Source organism: Zonotrichia albicollis, chromosome 11 (genome assembly GCF_047830755.1).
Source record: "Zonotrichia albicollis isolate bZonAlb1 chromosome 11, bZonAlb1.hap1, whole genome shotgun sequence".
Classification (NCBI taxonomy): domain Eukaryota; kingdom Metazoa; phylum Chordata; class Aves; order Passeriformes; family Passerellidae; genus Zonotrichia; species Zonotrichia albicollis.
The window spans coordinates 13,133,132-13,151,598 of NC_133829.1; the positions used below are offsets into that span (position 1 = coordinate 13,133,132).

The 18,467-nt window shown below is 38.8% G+C and overlaps 2 protein-coding genes across 8 annotated transcripts in view; one reads left to right on the top strand and one right to left on the bottom strand.

Moving 5' to 3' along the window:
• Positions 1–18,467, bottom strand: part of RFX7 (regulatory factor X7) — a 93,655-nt gene that overhangs the window by 72,553 nt on the left and 2,635 nt on the right. The window contains exons 2-4 of one of the 4 annotated variants that reach the window (XM_074549391.1): positions 16,241–16,464; positions 11,545–11,611; positions 8,720–8,836 (exon numbers count right to left, since the gene is read on the bottom strand). The gene's annotated coding sequence lies outside the window, so the exon portion shown is untranslated. Of the gene's footprint in view, positions 1–8,719; positions 8,837–11,544; positions 11,612–12,164; positions 12,651–16,240; positions 16,465–18,467 lie in introns of those variants that run through there. The other 3 variants (XM_074549390.1, XM_074549392.1, XM_074549394.1) reach the window with 3 other exon arrangements.
• Positions 1–18,467, top strand: part of TEX9 (testis expressed 9) — a 21,815-nt gene continuing 3,348 nt past the window's right edge. Inside the window, exons 1-9 of one of the 4 annotated variants that reach the window (XM_074549400.1) lie at positions 1–116; positions 203–288; positions 1,097–1,160; positions 2,310–2,380; positions 6,054–6,102; positions 7,059–7,144; positions 8,595–8,773; positions 12,641–12,723; positions 15,037–15,210. In XM_074549400.1, coding sequence (XP_074405501.1) covers positions 72–116; positions 203–288; positions 1,097–1,160; positions 2,310–2,380; positions 6,054–6,102; positions 7,059–7,144; positions 8,595–8,773; positions 12,641–12,723; positions 15,037–15,210 — 837 coding nt within the window. In that variant the 5' untranslated portion in view covers positions 1–71. The other 3 variants (XM_074549402.1, XM_014267595.3, XM_074549403.1) reach the window with 3 other exon arrangements.

Consider the following 18,467-nt stretch of genomic DNA (forward strand, 5'->3'; position numbering starts at 1 on the left):
CGGGAGCGAGGGCGGGAGGCCCCCGGTTGCCCGGGCGAAGGCGACGCCACAGCGGCCTCGGCGCGGACAAAATGTCGGCGGTCGGCGCGGCCCGGCGGGGCGGGGATTTGCCCGGGGTAAGGCGGCGGCTCGGGCTGGGCTCGGATTCGGAGCGGCGGGCTGTGCCGAGCCCGCCCCGCTGACTATGGCATCCTCCCCGCAGGTGCAGAGAGCGGCCGGCAGCCCCCAGGCGCTGGCGGGGCCCGGCGCGCTGAGCGGAGCATGGCTGGCCAAGGAGGAGCAGTACAAGTAAGGAGGCCCTGCCCCGTGGGACCAGCGCACAGCTCGTCCCCTGTAGCCGGTGCCGCGGCCCCGTCCCCGCAGAGGGCGGATGGCACTGCCCGGGGCCGAGGGACAGCGCCCACGCCCCGGGACACCGCGCCTCAGGCAGGCTCTAGGCCCGGACACGAGGTTCTTCTGCACTTTGAACATTGACTTTAGTTCTAAATTACGACTGTATAAAAGCTTAAGCCTGTTAAAAACAGCTTAAAATCTGTAAAGGTTTTAAATGGACGGCCTGTCCCTATTACCTGCTAGTGCCCAGCCCCGGTGAACAGAGAGCCGCATCTCACACTCCGGCAGTCACAGCAGCAGGGGCTGTGTGAGAGCACACAGGAACACCCCAGTGCCGTAACCTGCACATCCATACAGCAACACATCTCAAAATACCTCATGAGCAATGCAGTCCTACACGAGTTCTTCCCCAACCCCTGCTGCTGGGTGTACTGAAAGGAAGGACTCTGTTAGACATGGAAAACTTTTAGGAAATAAAGACAATCTGTATTAAGAAATGGCACGTCCAAAGCTAAAGATATCCTTCACCTCTCACAGTTAATAGTCTAAACTATGCTGTTTAATGGGTGTGTTTTATTACTATTAATTTGGCTGAAACACAGGAAATTGTTGAAACATAACTTTAATACCTTGAAGTGTTTCAGCATTCCTTTGTAGGAATCATTAAAATTTCACTTAGTTCAGGCAAAAATACTGTCACGCTGACATTTATTCTTTTTAAATTTTTCAAAAACTCAGTGATAAAAAATTCTTACTCTTTTAGGCGACTGAATGCAGAATTAGAAGCCAAAACTGAAATACTGGTGCGTCAGGCTGAAGAACTAATGGTGAGTAGCAGACTGTTATGTAATTTAGTCTGGATTCAGATGCACACAGGGTTGAGCTTCAAAAGAAATTTAGACCTTGACTACTAAAAGCATGTTGCTTTCAAATGCAAGGTAAACTTTAATTTATTTCTTTTCGGAGTTGTAAACCTGTATTAAAAATACATTAAAAAATAGTTTCTATGTAATTTCATCAGGTAGGTATTCACACACCTGCCTACAGCATTTGTGCAGATACATACCTAAAACCACATTAAAAACTTGTTTAGTTGTTTAAGAAAAGTATCTGTAGGTGGTTTTAATGCCTTAAATACTAAAAATTAGTATTTGAAAACCAGATAATGTTACAGTAACCTCCTAGTGAAATATGATCTACATTGTTCAAGCTGAGAGAGATACAAAGAATAAGCAACAGAAGTAGAAAACATGAACTTAGTAAGAAGGAAGTTTTCTCAAAACAGAAAAAGTTGCTGTTCATTATCAGTACTATTGTTTAACCAGATGGAATCAACACTTTATATGAAAGTTGGACAAATGAATAAAAAGAGAACGGGACAGGTATGGTTTATACCCAAAACAGTTTGGAGAAGGTGTTCTGCATATTAGAAATATTCATTATAAGTACACTCATTCAAATAAACAAGGCTTAAAAAGCAAATTACTAAGTATTCTGGAAAGCTGTGCTTGTATGCACTTTTCCTACTGTTGAAACTTAAATTTTATGGGCTGTGAAAACATATTCTTCTCTTGAGCAGTGACAAGCTGAGGCTAAATGCTTGGCATTTGAACAGGAGCAGATGAAACAGCCAAAATAGCATCTAGTCTCTTTCCTTTAGAAAACAGCAACAACAAAACCACTGTTCTTTTCTTCTCTAAATATAGCAGAAGATGAAATATTCTTAGGGTACTTAATATACCACATGGCACGGCCAGATTGCACAGATATACATTTAACAACAAAACAGTAATGGCATTTTCATTTTTAGACATCTTTTCCTGTGTTTCAAAAGTTCTTTTCCACAGTAGACTAGTTTCCATTCTTTTCCGTAGTAGACTGTAGTTACTGTGATTTGTGATTTACCAATAGGTATTCATCTTTAATGGATTACAATCTCCCAAAATCAATTGCTTTTTTTCCTTTTTTTAATGAAGAAAGGCCAACAGAAGATACTATCTCAGCCAGTTTCAGCACAGACTAAGTCACCTGAAGATGACAGACACAGGTATGTGCTTTACAACTGCTGTGTATAATTGATGGGGAACCTCACACTGATCCTGCATGCCTTGTCCTAACCATGCTCCTGTTTATCTATATTTGCTGCATACTGCATTGGTGGAGTCTAATTTTTTTCCTATTATTAAAAAAAAAAAAAGTGATCCTAAGCAGTGTTATTCCTTGTTATTTCAAGGAAGGCTTAATTTTGCTGGAATGTTCTATCTAAGATATTAAGAAGTTAACCTTTAGTTTACCTTTGTAAAAGAGCAAAGTAAGGTCACAGGTTTCTTTGCAATACCAAACAGTAGGCACTTGGCAGTGGATGGTTTTTAACAGTTGAGCTGACAAAATGAAGGAATAGACGCTGGTTCACATCTGACTTGGCCTAAATGTTCCTGGGACAGGAAATGCCTGATGAAAACAAACACAAAGCCCTAGACAGGCAAACATTGAGCTGCCACCCTCTGGAATGTGGATCCCATTACAGTGCTGGGGCCTGCATGCCTTTGGCCGGGATGAGCACAGCCCGAGTGTCCAAACCCCACAGCCCCCCGGTGGGGACAGGGCTGAATTCCCTTTGTCACTCAGGGGCATTATTATTGCCTTAGCTGTTCAAGGGTTTGTGTATTGGCAGTGTGGGAAATGGGTGAATTTAACATAGATTAATACACAATTCATCAAGGATCTCATCTGTAGGTTCCTGAATTTATGATGCTACTAATCTGGCTAAGAAAGATACAGGAACAGACAACAAAATACAAAATGTTAAGCTGCAGTTGGGAATCTTTTCAAATAGGGTATATGAAGGTCTGATAAAGATGATAAAATAGTTACTTTTGTGTAGAATAGAAGCAAAGACATGGAGTTTTTCTGAAAGTAAAAGGGGTTTTCAGCACACAAAAGTGTGACAGCAAGGCAGCTTCTATGACAGAAGCCTACCTACCAGCAAAACTTTGCTGCTACAATTAAAATGATTCCTGACCTATTTTAAAGCCATAGCTGAGGGAGTGAGGGGCAAGAAACTTAATGTGTTATCAGTCAGTATAATCATGCTTTTTAAACAAATTCTGGATCTCACTTTAGTTGTTTGTTCTGTTAGATGGATTTTGAATATTAGACAGAGAATTTTTAAGAACTTCAAACTGGAGTTGAGTTTTAGGGCTGCTTTATTAAATAATGTGATTGGAAGATTCAGCCCCGCAAAGAGAATTATTAGCTTTGATGGTACACATTAGAATAAATTGAAGTGTTGGAAGAAGAATTTTTAAAAAGGAAACAAAAAGGGCAATTATCATGTCAGAGTATCAGCTGACCTACCAATTACAACCTGAATTGTAAAACACCTTAAAACAACCATAGTCTGGTAAACATAGTGTTCTGGTAAACATTTACATGAGAGAAGACTGGAAATCCCATGCTGCAGTGAAAAAAAATTAGAAATGTGTGCTAGGAATTAGGCACACTGATTATCCATGAGTGAACATTGAGGCCATTCAATTAGATTAGTTCAAAGTATTTAATATTTAATTAAAAATTCTTTTCTTTCGGAATTGTGCAAGCAGATAGACCTTAAGTCTCAAGGAAGCACTTGAGATATTTTTGAACTATCTCGTCGAAATTTCTGTTGATTCCTTTAAGGAGAATGAAAATCAACTGGAAAGGAGAGAGGAACTGAAGCAAAGAAAGGGGAAAATGATAAGTTGAAAGGAAAAAACAAATGAGTAAGCAAAGTAGAAAAAAGACAACAAATATTTAAGTCACTTTCCAAGTCAACGTGTATTTTAAATGAATTTGTTCTGGAGTACTTGCAGCATACTGTCTGCAGGGAAATCTGAATTCCTTAGCAACAAAGCAGCTCGGGTGAGAGCGCGCTGCAATGAGCTGTTGTTTACCCGCTCCCTCTGCAGCCAGGGCCCGGCTGGCGGCGCTGGGCAGGGCCGCGCATGGGCAGCGCCGGTGCCCGCCGGGGCTGCAGCGGCCGCGCCTGTGCCCGGCCCGGGGCTGTGCCCGTGCCTGTGCCCGGCCCGGGGCTGTGCCCGGCTGCGCCCCCGGGGCTGTGCCTGTGCCCGTGCCCGGTGCCCGGCCCGGGGCTGTGCCCGGCTGCGCCCCCGGGGCTGTGCCCGTGCCTGTGCCCGGTGCCCGGCCCGGGGCTGCCCGTGTGCGCCGCCTCTCACCGAGCTGCGGTTGCACATGCACACAGGGCTGGCAAAACGGGGCGGGCAGCGGGGAAGAACCATTAGGAGAATTCGAGAGATACAATGAGGTTGGGTTTTTTGTTTTGTTTTTTTTTAAGGCGACCCTAAGACAACAGATACAGTAGGAACAGATTATTGAGAGAAAGAATATATTTGTTTTCTTGAGTATAGATCGTGTTGCGTTTTCATATTTTTCAGAATAACATAGAATTGCTATTTCTGTGGCAGCAAATCCTCACCTTCTGCATGCTCCTAGAGCTAGCCAATAGGGAGAAGGCTTGAGGAAACTGGGGTAAATAGACAAAAACTAATCATCCTATTCTTGAGGTCTGTTGCCAGCCACACACAGATGATTTCTCCAGGTTGTTTTTTGTGGGTTTTTTTTTTTTTGGTTTTTTTTTGGATTAATAAAATACGGAGCTTTGTGCAGATAATTCTTGTTGATGAACGTCTATGAAATTTTTAAAGGCAAGAGCTAAACATTTGCTCAAATCAGCCTGACAAAAAAAATTAAGTGACTTAATGAGCCAGAAATTTAAATTTTATTCAAAATCTGTTATAAGCCAGTGTTTTAATTGAAGTAAAAAAATTATAAAGGGTAGTTTAAAAACAGCTTTTCATTGCAATAATATACATTCACTCGTAACTCATTTTGAAAGCAAAATTGTATCTACATATCTGTATATCTATCTGACAAGGAATTTGACCTGAATAGTACACAGCATGCTAAAACTTTCTGCTTAATTTCAATAGACTTGAAAAGTAATCATTTAACCTAAAATTCAGTTACTAAGAAGCACAGTTTTCAGCCAAATAAGCAGATAAGAAAGCTGCTCTTTTTTTTTTATTCTTAGTTTTATTCCCTGACTGTAAAATAGATACCATATTTATAATACTCATTTCAGAGAAAATTCTATGAGGCTTAATGTATAAATTGCTCCACTTCATATTTCTCTGACAGTGTCTGTCAATTGACCTGAGAACAGTCAGTCTGATCCTGCTAGAACAGGTGGAGGATGCAGAGGACCCTGGTTCTATCTGCCCTTGGTTTGTGTGAGCTCAGGGGGTTTCTGTCATGTGGGTGTTACCCAGTGAGCTGCTGGCAGTCCTTGGCTCTGGCTTGTCCTGGGGAAGCTGTAACTCTGCTCTGCTGAGTACTCCCTGCTACAGGGAATCATTCTCTAACTACCAGGAGCCTGAATTCCAAGAGACAAGATCAGGGTTCTGGTACATGAGTACTGCTGTATGAGATACCACAGACTCACCAGGTGATTTGGGTTGCAAATGAGGTAGACTGGACAGAGCATGGATGAGACTGAATTTATGCTTGAATTCAGTATATGTTCCCACCTTAGCTGTATTGTTTATTCTAGACCTATAAAATGTTACTCTCCTGATTCTGACAGGGGGGCTGTATTTTAACTGCAAAGTGTTCACATTTTTATAGATCAGTGAATTTTTACTTTTTTTTTTTTTTAATTGCAGAGATCCTCACTGTCCTGAAGTTTCATCTCTTACAAATTCACTTGCAAAGGTACCAAAACTATCCTGGTTAAATTCTTTTCTAGCATAATTTCAAAAGTATAATGGCTCATGGTTTGAGGCTACCCTGCCCTTACATGGGTGCCAAGCCAAAGGGAAGTGATGCCCAGAGCAGTGCTACAGGGACACTGTTAGCAGAGCTCCTCAGTGCCTGTGGTCAGGTGGACTTACCCAATGTTTAATTTTTGTATTCTGTTTTCTTTTCAGCATTGAGAGAAATGTTCAGTGTTTTGAACATCAAATTAAGAATTCCAAGTGAAAAATATTAGAAAATAATTAGCTTCTTGCTCTCTTCCCTCCCTCACCTCTATAATTCTACAGGCAGTACTAGTGTTTTCTAATAATAACTGTCTAGATAAACAAGTAGTCAGAGTAACTGAATTTAGAAACTATAATGGAAAAATGAGATTAAGAACAATCTCAGTAGTCTCTAACTACAACTATATTGAAACTTTTATGAGGTGAGCTGGAGCTTCTAAAATACTGTCTGCAGTTATTTATCAGAATACAGTAGAAAACCCTCTAATTTTTTAGAATATTTGTTTGAAAGTAAAAGAAGTATTGTTATATCTTCCTTCAATGGGGACTTTATAAGACTAAAATAATGCATAAAATACCATATTTTTGAAGGTATGATGACAGTCCAGTAATTAATAAAAGCTCAGAGCCTTGCTTGTGCATAGATTTATACATGTACGTGTGGAAAAACTCCCACGAGCCAATGACTATTGGGTGTATTACAGTTAGGGTGTAGAGACATAAAAGTTTGCAAGCTAAAGATGAGCGCAAATAAACTTGAGAAGTCATTTGGAAAGTTTGAAAAGCATTCTTTGAAAACTACCTTAAGTATAGATAGATGAAGAAGAAAAAAAAAACACGAAAAAAACTAGGAAAAAAAAAATTCAATAATAATAATAATACCCCACTAATTTTTCAAAAAACTTTTAGGTAGAAAACAAGAAGAAATTTCCTTCTGTGCCCACAGCTCAGAACAGACCATACTCTGCAAGTAAGGGGAAAAGAACAACTTCAAGGTATGTAATGAAATCTTTTAGTTGCTGTTTTTCTCTATCAACTTATTTTATGGATGTATGCTTTTATATTTATACAAATAAATGTATCAAACTTCCTCAGTCAGCTCCCTAGGTGGCTATTTCTGTTTACTTGCACCAAAAACTATCAGTGAATATATGTGATTAATATTGCAGCAATGAAACAGTTGCTTTCTGCTTTAGCACTTCTCAAGGCTCCCAGCTGAATTCTGTAAACTCCTTCAGTGAAAGGAGACCCAGTGAGCAGGAATGGAGCACCTGAGGCAGCCTGGGCAGCACACCTGGGTGTGCAGCCTGATTTGTGATCAGATGGTGCTGGGGAACGTGAGGCCTTGTAGTCAATGCTGGGCTCACAGGACGAGAGGCTCAGTAACACAACACAGCCTCCAGGGGCTCCCAGCTGAGAAGCTTCAGCTCTGGAGGTAGCAAATTCAAGGTTGTAAAACCAAGAAAGGGAGATCTGGACAAAGAGAGAAGCATCAAAAAATCCAGAAGAGCCTGGGAGCAAATTAAAACAGCCTTGAATTATGGCATAATACCAAAATAGGTGAAAATTGTCTGCAAGGTGGCAGGACATGGAACTGACAGGCTGAGGCTGTCTTACAGGAGCTGGAAATCCCTGGGGAGACCCTTCAGACCTCCCTTGGGCATTTCAGGGGAGGTTGTTATGCTGGCACCTCCTCATGAGGTTTGGAAGTGGAATTGTGCTGATACAGAGCCTGTGGGACAACCCAAAAGCTGTGGGAGAAAGTGAGGAGCTGGGAGGGGTTTGGAGACTGGAATGAGGATATGTTGGAATAAGAATTTAGGAGCTTCAGATCCTGTAAGAATTGAGATCACCTTTCTATAGGAGAAAGCTGGGTAGGTGATTTGTTACCCTGCATTTTGGTTTCATGAAAATGTTGATATGCAGTTTCTAGGATCAGTGAAGTTTCCTAAGCTGGGCATAATAATGCAGAAATTGTCATAAGGTAGGAGTACAGCCAGGGGCAACAGATTTCTACAAGGTAACGTGGCAGGGAGAGGAAAGAGCAGAAATCACAACAGAGGATAGAAGATCACACCAGGACAGCAGCCAAAGCCAATAGAACATCCCTCTCTTTCTTTGCTTTACTCTGATTTAGTTATGGATTTGTTGGATGAGAAGACCATGCCAGAATCTTCTCAGTTGAAAATGGTAGTGGTTTCTCTGCCATTTCTACATTATAGTATGTAAAATCTCCTAATTATTTATGTGGAATATGGTAAAGGTATCCTACAGAAAGCAAATGAGAAATTGCCATCGATGCATCTTTCATATGAATGCAGGTAATGAAATTGCATTAAATGCAGGTAAATAACTGTACATTCTTAAAAATAGCAAATACTAAAAATATTTTACAAAAACATGATGTATCATAAATTTAAAATCTAGGGTTTTCATTTTTTTTAGTTCAAAAATAAGAAATGTGGAAGTACAAAGTGCTGATGGTGTTGCAGTACTGGAAGATTGCATAGGTTTTTCTTTAGCAAAAACAATTAGCAAAGTTGAAGAAAGACTAAAGAAAGGAGTCTTACCAGACTGTCAAGATGATGATATTATTCCAAGGGTTGGAAATGAGATGGGAGCAGGTAAGTTTCCTTCCATGGTTTGTACATTTATTCTTGCTTCATGACTGTTAGAAATGGGTTTTCCTGGGGAGAGAAAAAAGGAGTTTCTGTAAAAATTACAGGGAAAATTCTATAGCCCTAAACCTAAAGGGAAAGAAGGTTTTTCCTCTCTACATAGGCCTAGAGGAAGATCAGTTCACATATAACTGATTATGTGCAAAAGTGAATTTTTATCTTCCTTTCCACCTCTGTAGAAAGTATTTGGATGGTTACATATATTGAATAAGTGCATGGCATTTGGTTCATTTCACTGGGAAAACAGAAGTACAGGATGCTCAGCTTGTATTTCCAAAAAGATGAGTTTCAGTCTTTGCAAAGACTCTGTCTTTGGAGGCAAAAGCCTTCCTCAGAGCAGTGCTGTGGATCTCAGCAAGTGGCTGAAACAAGGTAATGTTTCAGCTACAGTGCTTGAATTAGAATCCTCCAGATATTTTCCCACTGCAAATGGTGTGTTTATATCTGTCCTAGAAACAGAACAGGGAAGGGATTGGAGCATTTGCCAGCAAGGCTAAAGGCATGACACACATCTGTCTTTTTGGCTCTGGTGTGATAAAAGTGAGTTTGTGTAGTTCCTTACAATGCTGAAGTGAGCATGAAGTCAGAGATTCGCCCCAGTAGCTGGAAGTGCCTGAGCCCTCTCCTTTTAATCTAACAGCTTGATGTCAACAAGCATGCCAACACAGAAATAGCTTGGTTTCTAACCTCATGTAATTCTTTGCACATCTTCTGTTACCAAGTCTCCCATAACAGATCCTCAGATAACTTTTTTATAGTTTTCTTCCTGAACAAAAAAGAAATTGCTTTAGCTTGCATTGGAAACTTCTACCAAATCAATTCAAGGCAACTCAAGAAGAGTTATTACTGGTGCCTTGCATTCAGGGACCAAGGGCATGTATTGGAGTATTGAGGATTGTTTCTGTAACTTTAATGATGAAATAAAAATCCTCTGGATTGATTTTTGCATTTTGAATTTGATGTTGACTGTTTGGAACACTCTGAATGCCTCCTTAATGTGGTAAATAAGTTATTGCAGGGCACCCCAGCAGTGTCAGACTCTCAGTTAGGGTGTTCACAAGGGAGCAGCACAGGTATTGAGCAGGCCCCGTTACAGAGAGGGCTCAGTGGGAATCTCCATAATGGATTCCTTAGGCCTGTGTGCCTGTGCCCAGCTGTTTAGGCCAATGTGCTGATAAAGTTCCATGGTATTGTCCTTTCCTTGAGCCTCTTGCAGCACTCTTCCTGGAATTGGGTTCCCTGTCTTTATTTCAGGATCACAGGTTACCACAGTGCTGCCAACACAGTAGCTTAGACATTATTTTAGTCTGGGACTGTTTTGGGAGAGTTATAATTCAGCTCTGCAGTAACCAGCAATGATAAAGCACACAGAGATGGCTGAACGTGAAGCTCTATTTTTATCTAATATACCCTTACACATAGGAATAAAATACTGGAATATATTGCACTTCATGTTAATCTTCATCTTATCTCAAGAATTCAAAAAATCTGTTCTTTCTTGTAGGGTATCAGAGTCTCTCTGATGTCCTTTTCTTGTTTACAGTCCCTAAATCTTTGGTTACTTTATAACCTAAGACCATCCTATGCAGTGATACTCGCCCTTATCATCCTCATCAGGTGATTAAAATTGACCAGTTAGGAAGCTAATTGTTTAATTATCTTTCCCCCTTGTCAGAATTCAGATGATTTGGATCATGGGCACCTCCCAAGACTGATCCAGTTCTAGTTGTGCACTTGAATTTTCACAGGTTTTACTACTAAGTGCTCTTAATGACACACAGCTGAATAAATCAGGAACTGTCTGTGGACTAATGGCTGAGTAAAAGAGGAAACAAAATGGTAAAAAGAACCAGTTTTTACAGGCAGTGGTGTAGCCCTAGAGGAATTTGTCACAGAGCTTACATTGATAGCTGGTAAATTTGTCGATGCAACAATGATTTCAGTGTAGTTAAGACTGATGAAAAAGAATCATGCAAAAGAATCTCATGTACTGAGTGAGGTGGTGAAGCACAAGTTTATATTCTGTGTTAAAGAGTGCAGAGTAACACTGACAGAAAACACAGCTTTCCAGTCCCACCTACTGCACAACTGCAGTCACACCTACTACTGAGCTGGACTTTCCCTAATTAGTGATAACTAAATTTAATGATAACTAAATAAAATAGCTTAATTTAGTGATAACTAAATAATCTCCAAAAGCACAAACTTACTGCCTGTTCACAGTGGAAAAGGCAATGAGCTTTTAGAAATCCTTCAGAAGATAGCAGAAAACAGAATATTGTGCTGTTACCATCACACTATTATATAATTAATGCTACCCCATCTTGAGAATGGCACAGTTCTCAGATCCTCAGTTCTCAGATTCTCACACATCTCAAATGTAGGATGCAGAACTATCAAAAACACATATTCAGAGTGTACAGTGCAATGAGAAGTGTAGAAGAGCTTGAATTTGAATTTTCAGTTTGAAAATAAAACAATTAAAGGCAATATGAAAGTTCATTAATGAAAACAGTAATGGTAAAGGGAAAGCTGTCTTTCTCTAATGCAAACACTAAATGCCACATTAAATTGGAATTAAAGTAAGCTACACAAAGTATTTCTCTTTCACATAAAGAATAATTAAATTAGCCAGCTTATTGCCACAGGATGTGGTAAATACCAAACTACAGTATGTTTCATGAAGAAAATCAAATAACTTAATAGTATAGAAGTACCTGCAAGGGGATTAAACATGAAGTTTTCACTATGGTCTCCATCTGGACAGCCACTAGTTACCAGAAGCTAGCAAGGATATAAAAGGAGGAATTAAAGTCAGCCTGTATCTTATTTTTTCATAGTGTTTTCCTAAACTGTACTTATTATTGACCTCTTCAGAGTTAAAGCTTAAGCTGCAATTGATGAAGGAAGATGGGTGAAATGAAACAAATTCCTGTTACAGCAAATGAAAACATGTACCCATCCATTCCTCCACTCTTAGCTCTAGGTCCTTCTCCTTCACTTCATTCTTTTCCTCTTGTAACTACTGGGAATAATGGTTATTCCTATGTTAGTCAGCTTGATTTTCAGACTATTTTCATGCTTGATGCTTGTCAAAAGGAAGTATTTCCAGAGGAAGTTCATTGTGAATGATCTGGGGAATAGGAAATATGAGAACAGACTGTTCCCACACAGCTTGTTTTGTCATGCCAGTCCATTCCTTAGCTGTCCAAGAGCAAGACAGAATTTCATTTGGAAAAACATCTGATTACATGGATTTAATTTTAAACTATTAGGTGAAGAATGTTAGCAGTGTACTTTTACAAAGCACAGAGTACTGTGTGGGAGGGATATTTACCTGTTAGGAGGGGTTTGCAGCCTACATCAAATTCCTTGTTGTGCACAGCTTAAAATTACTTTGGCTGTAACTGGAGAAGTTGTAGCTCCAGCTGGATTGCAATGTAGACATGCCCTACAATACAGTTTTGTTGACTTCAAACTCAAGAAGTGCTGCCATGTACAGCATGGTATGATGCAAGTTTTCAGTAAGTTTCAATGTTCAGCATTATGAGTCTTTTACAATTTAAAGATGTCAAGTTCAGTCATTAAAAGGAAAAAATCTATACAAAGCTTTGCCTAAGAATGTGTGAGAAATCTGCAAACACTTTTTCAGAAATCTGGATTTTTGTTTGCCTATTTCTCTTCAATAATTATAAACAATGTCATGTGGTTTTAAATACGAGATGAAAGTGAGTTCTTGCATCAGTTTTGGTTCTTGTCTGCATTGAATAATGAGGACTTGTGTATATTAAATGTAACTCTTTATGTTCACAGAAGCTCAAATCAGATTTCTTAAAGCAAAGTTACGTGTGATGCAGGAAGACCTGGCAAATATAGTGTTTGAATGCAGGAAAAAGGTAAGGGATTCATTTTTTAATCTAGAAATGGAATAGGTTCCTCTTTAACAAATAATCCCAAAACAGAATTCTCTCAACTTTTCTGTTTCAAGTATTAAGAGTTAATGTTCTATTTCTTTTAAATACTGTACAGATTGAGAGTTAGGGGTGGTAATTGCTGTATAAGTGTGATCTTGGGCTAAAAGCTTTCAAAATGCACTTAATGGAAAATAATTTGGGGCAGGAGAGAACCACTGGGAACAATGACATCCCCCAGCTGTAGGGCCACTGTGGTTCTGCAAAGTCTCAAACCATCTCCTTCCTGCTGGGAAGGAGAGGGAGCCTGAGAAAAAGGAGGAGAAACAGTGGTGGTGAAATGCAGATTGTGGAGTACAGAGAGAAGGGAAGTGTGCCCAGAGCTGGCTGCTGGGATGAGATGGATGTTTAGGGGGAAATGAGAAACAGACTAGCTTGAGAAATAGAAAATCTTGAGAAATAGTCAGGTGCTTTCAGTGTCATCAGTGGATCAAAGTGTGGAAAGAGCTTCCATTTTAAGTGGAATATTGTAATCAAAACAGAAATTAGGCTTTCTCTGTTCTCAAGAGTACAACTGATGCAGAGGACAGTATTTGGAATTACATACCTGAGCAGATCAGCCTGAACTTCAGGCATTGTGAGGCTACACTGATACTTCACTGTTAGAATGTACGAGTGAGTTTTATAATCTGCACTGTCTGGCAGGATATTTTAAAGTGATGCTCAAACAGCTCTTGAACTGTTAAAACTTAAGTAGTTCATATCTGTCTGCCAGACAGATCACTTCTTATTCATGTATTTGTAATCAAGCAAGGTTTTTGAACTAACTCTCTATTTTACATAACTGCACTGTTTTTATTTGTGGTCTCTTAACTTCAGAATGCTTTTTTCCACCTATTCCCCAGGCCCAAAAGTGATAATGACATTAAGAGCATATGGCCAAACACCTATGTGTTTTCTTACACGCTTTTAATTTAGCATTAAGGAGCAGGATGATAGTAAATGGGTTTTTTGAAATAAGTACATGAACAAAATCTTTAGAAGTAATTAGATTTTGATATTTTATATCTGTACTTCATTTTTATCAACACAGTTGCTTCTGCATTTCAATACTTCTATGCTGTGATCAGAAGAATGTTGGTACATTAGATTTTAAAGTCATTTTCAAGTCAAATATAATTTTGTCAGAAGCTATTGAACTTCATCATTCCATGCCAAAATCATGACAGAATTCAGTTACTGTAGCAGATGACAGAAGACAACCTTGTACTTTTTCTAGTCCTGCTCCCTTAGCACTTTGTATGTAAATTTATCATTTTGGGTTCCAGTTTCTCTGGTGTGAAAATAACTATTACATTCAGAAGGTCACAAAAATTTCATTTTGGCAAAGCTTTGAGATAGATTCTGGGTTTGGTTCCAATTCACAGTCCACTTGTTATAAGGAAGCAGTAAATCTGTTTAAATTTAAAGAGGTGGGAGTTTCTGAGGTGCACGAAGTCATGAGAAGCACTTAGGGTAAAGCATACAGATTTCTCAGGTGGGAAGCTGGTATTCCAAGGGACTGGGAGAACAGCAGAGAGACTTTTTTTCACAGAAATTCCATTTCTGTACGTGCCTTGGTTTCTTTTGCTTAAAGAAAAGCAGGGCATAATGTGTCTCTGAAACAATCTACATTAGTATTCACTTACAATGTTTGAAAGGTTATAAAAGAAAAATGCCTTGAATTATAATGCTTAATGTGGGATGTAATTGCCAGTAGGTCATGAATCTAAGACAGGACTCACTTCATGTTAAGAGAATCTTAAATTTGAATATTTGATGTATCCTGGATCATTAGCTTGCTTTTAAGTCAAAACCAGATAATCTCCTGAAACATAATGGAGTGGTTTATCAGTAATTACAGTCTCTTCTTTTTTCCCATAATTTTTCCTAATATGTGCATTTAGCTGTTCTCACAAAAATGTCACAAAATATCTATGTACTACTGTTATTCATATAATTCTATAACATTTTGATTATTTTCAAAACCTTTGAGCTATGAGAAATGTTTTACATACTGCTACAAGACAGTTTCAAGTAAAAGACTGCAGAATATTAAATGAGAAAAGCGTTACTGTTTGTTAAAGTATTATCTTGGTGAAATGGTGTTTTGTTTTCTTAGTCTTACTTGTTGCTATTTCCAAATCTACAGCACATATATTCTAACTGCCTGTTATTTAAAAGACATTATTACTGCATTACCCTCCTGCTCCCTTGCAATAATTTAGCTGTGTTTTTTTGCTAATTACTGCCACACAGGATGATGAAAATCAGAATTTAGGAACTCGGCTCAAAGATACTGAAGAAGAAAACTCAAGACTGCAACGAACAGTCAGCCTGCAGCAGTCTCAGATTGAGAAGTACAAAATGTTGTCACAAGAAGCAAACAAAAAAACTGAAGGGTTACAACAAGAGGTCACTGCACTAGAAAAGGTATGGCAGATATTAGTCTTGTTTATCTCAAAAAGGGAAAAACCCACATCAAATTACCCTCTGTTCCCTGATGGAGTGATAGAGCCATGTAAAAAGATCTCATTAATGTTTCAATGTCTGTTAATTTATAAATTGTATTTTTAAATGGCCTAATTTTTTTTAAGGAAGAAATAATATATTTTGCTAACCTTTTCTTCTGCTTTTACAGTCATATATTTGTGTTTTAAAATTAAATTCCTATGTAAAAGACCCACAAGAGACAAAACTACCTTTTTAGAAACTGCTGTCAAATTTAAAAACTAATCCTGAAAAGTACAAGGAAATTCCATTTTTCGGGTTTTAATATTTTTAATTGCTTCTGTAAATTCTGTTGTAAGCTGTAGAACCTACTGAACTTTTTTTTTTTTTTAAAGCACCTGAAGCTTATCTTGTGCAGGTGAGGGAAGGGATGTGCTTGTTGTCCCAAATGGAAAAGCGGGCCCTGCAGTGTGGCTGCTGTCCCCCAGCAGTGCCATGGCCAGCACAGCAGATGGCTGCACACACAGCTTGCTTTGTTTGCAACTTCATCTTAAGGGCAGCATGTGTTTTTCTTTAATTACTCAGAGCTAGAGAGGTTGATTTCAAAACCATGGCATGCATACAGTGTTGGGTAGTACTTGTAATAAAACCAGGAGAATGTTTCAGTTAAAAAATTGGGGAAAACAGAACACAGCTCAGCCCATCAAAGGCTCATACTTCCATTAATCATAGTATGGATTCATGTGGGCATGCTTATATCTTAATGTTTCATAGTTCAAGCATTTTAAAACTAACATGGTCTTTGTGGTTTTTTGTGCAGATACGTGGAGGTTTTAAATTCTCTTAAACTGATTGTGAAGAAAAGTATTCAGTACTAGTGTTTATGCTGTTCATCAGCTCACAGTCAATAGGGCCTAGAGATTTACAGTAATTTAGTTCCTTCTCTTAAAGCAAGGCAGGACAAATTATATTCAAACCATCTGGGATATAAGTTTGTTTAACCTGTACTTACAGCTTTCTGGAGTGGCAATTTCCAACACTTCTTGCACACAGTCACAGTTAGAAAGTATTTAGGAAATGGGATGAAAGGTTTATTCACTTCCCCTGCACAGGTACCAGAGCCAGAATATGGTCACTTCCCTCACTGGTCTTTGCTTAGGATTTACCATCCTCAGTTGCTTCAATTGTTCCTCATAGATGGTGTTTTCTAAAATTCATCAAGGTTGCCAGTTAGCCCTGGTCATGAAAAATAGTGGTAGTCCTTTAAAATACTATGACAGCAAAAAAAGCAAGTATGTGTAATGAAAGATTCTCTGCTAATTCAGAAGTTACTTTACACATTTTCTCTGCTATATTAAATTATCTAACTGCAAAAACCATGCATGTAAAAATAATTTTGCAGTAACTGCTTAAATCCCCAGTGGATTTAGAAGACTAAAAACTGCTCTATTTTTTTGATATGAAGTATTATTCAACCCTATTTAATTAATGTAGTGTAGATCTATTCCAGACATGTTTAAAAGCAATTTCCTGTGAACACAGGCTTGAAATGGTGCTACTGTGCTGCTGAACTCTCATGACTCTTTCAGTCTGGACAAAGTTTTCTGTATAGCTGAGAGCACAAGTGTAACCTCAGTTTTTGGGGCTTTTTGCTTTTTCTGTTGTTGCAATGTAGGTGATGGTAGACTTAAGGTGAGATACATGCTTCCCCAAACTCCTTAGATTATCAAGTTTTTTTAATTCATTAATCCCCCAGGAACTTTTTGTATGTGCCTAGGCAAAGATTCTCACCTGCTTTTCACAATGTACCTGAAACATGGTAACTACTTCATTATTTTTACCTTTTCTTCTTTTGGTGTTCAGTCTCTGTAAACATTACGGCTGCAGCACCCACCTAAGGCAGTAACTGAATTCTGATACTCCCAGAAATTTCCATCTTTTTCTTTCCAGCATTCCAATTTTTTTTCTATCTAGTTGATCTCATAAATGCTATCACCTCTCTCATCTCTTTCACAGTGGTCTACAAGAACATTCCTTTCTTTGTGTTCTCTCCCACTTATTCAGCCAAGCTCTAATGTTCCATAGTGGACTGGGAAACACCAAAGTTGTACTTTGTGCAGGGGGTTATCACTTGCCTGGAAGAAAGGCTTGATGTCAAAGCTATTTTCTGGGGAGGTGTTGCAGAGCTCCCTAAAGATGGCAGTGCTGCCTGCACTGCTGCTGGGAGGACAGAAGGCCTGGTGAGGGTTACTCGTGGGCCATCACAGCCCCTGCTGACACTCAATGCCTCAGCCATGGCAGAACAGTGGGGAAAATCCAGAAACTGAAATGGGATGCAGTTTTAAACCACAGTAGTTTATCCTCCCACTCTTAGATAAATATTATATGAGAAAACTAATCCAGCTTTGACTTAAAGTATTGAAGAAATGGCAGAAACCTTGCCTAGTTACAAAATAAAACATTTATTTCAGGTATTTTTAAGATTAAAAACTTGGAGTCTAATACATTTAACAATATACCCTGACTAGATGACTTGCAAAAAAGTCCTTGATAAGGTATTATGTGTGACAGCAAATGTCAAAAATCCCTAAAAGAATTCTTAGAATTCTTTCATTAAATGATCTGGTTAGCTGATAAGTAATTTGCATTGCATGTAGACTATTTTTTTGGTCATTAAATGCTTGAAAGACTACTCCAAAGCTTTTCATATTAATGCAGAATAAAATATATAGCACAAAGGATGTAATAGACTTCATTCACAACTCCATCATCTTGATACAAGACAAAGAGGTCAATTAGTATGTATTTCTTGGATAAATGATGTGGAAGTCTTGAGTCACCACCACAGAACAGGTGTAGAACTGAGAAAATAGAACAGCTGCTCAGAAGTGAGGCAGTCTGAGGGCCACCTCATTATCAGTAAGCCCCCCCCCTACCTTGATTTTGTTAAAAGAAAATTCCTGTGCCCATTACAAAATATTTGATATTTTAAAGAAAGAATCTATTTCTTTTTTCATAAAACACAAGATGTGCTCTTTCTGCCAGAGTTGTTTATTACTTTTACTCTGTATGTTATCTATATTCCCTGATCTTTAGTCTCATTATTCTGTTCCTCAAGTTGGTTCCTTTCTCTCATTTCCCCACTTACAGCACTATGAAATCCTGTCAGCAGAGTCAAGAGACAACTGCTTTGATTGGTGCCATAACATTTGATGAACTCTTTTCTGCCAGATGAAATA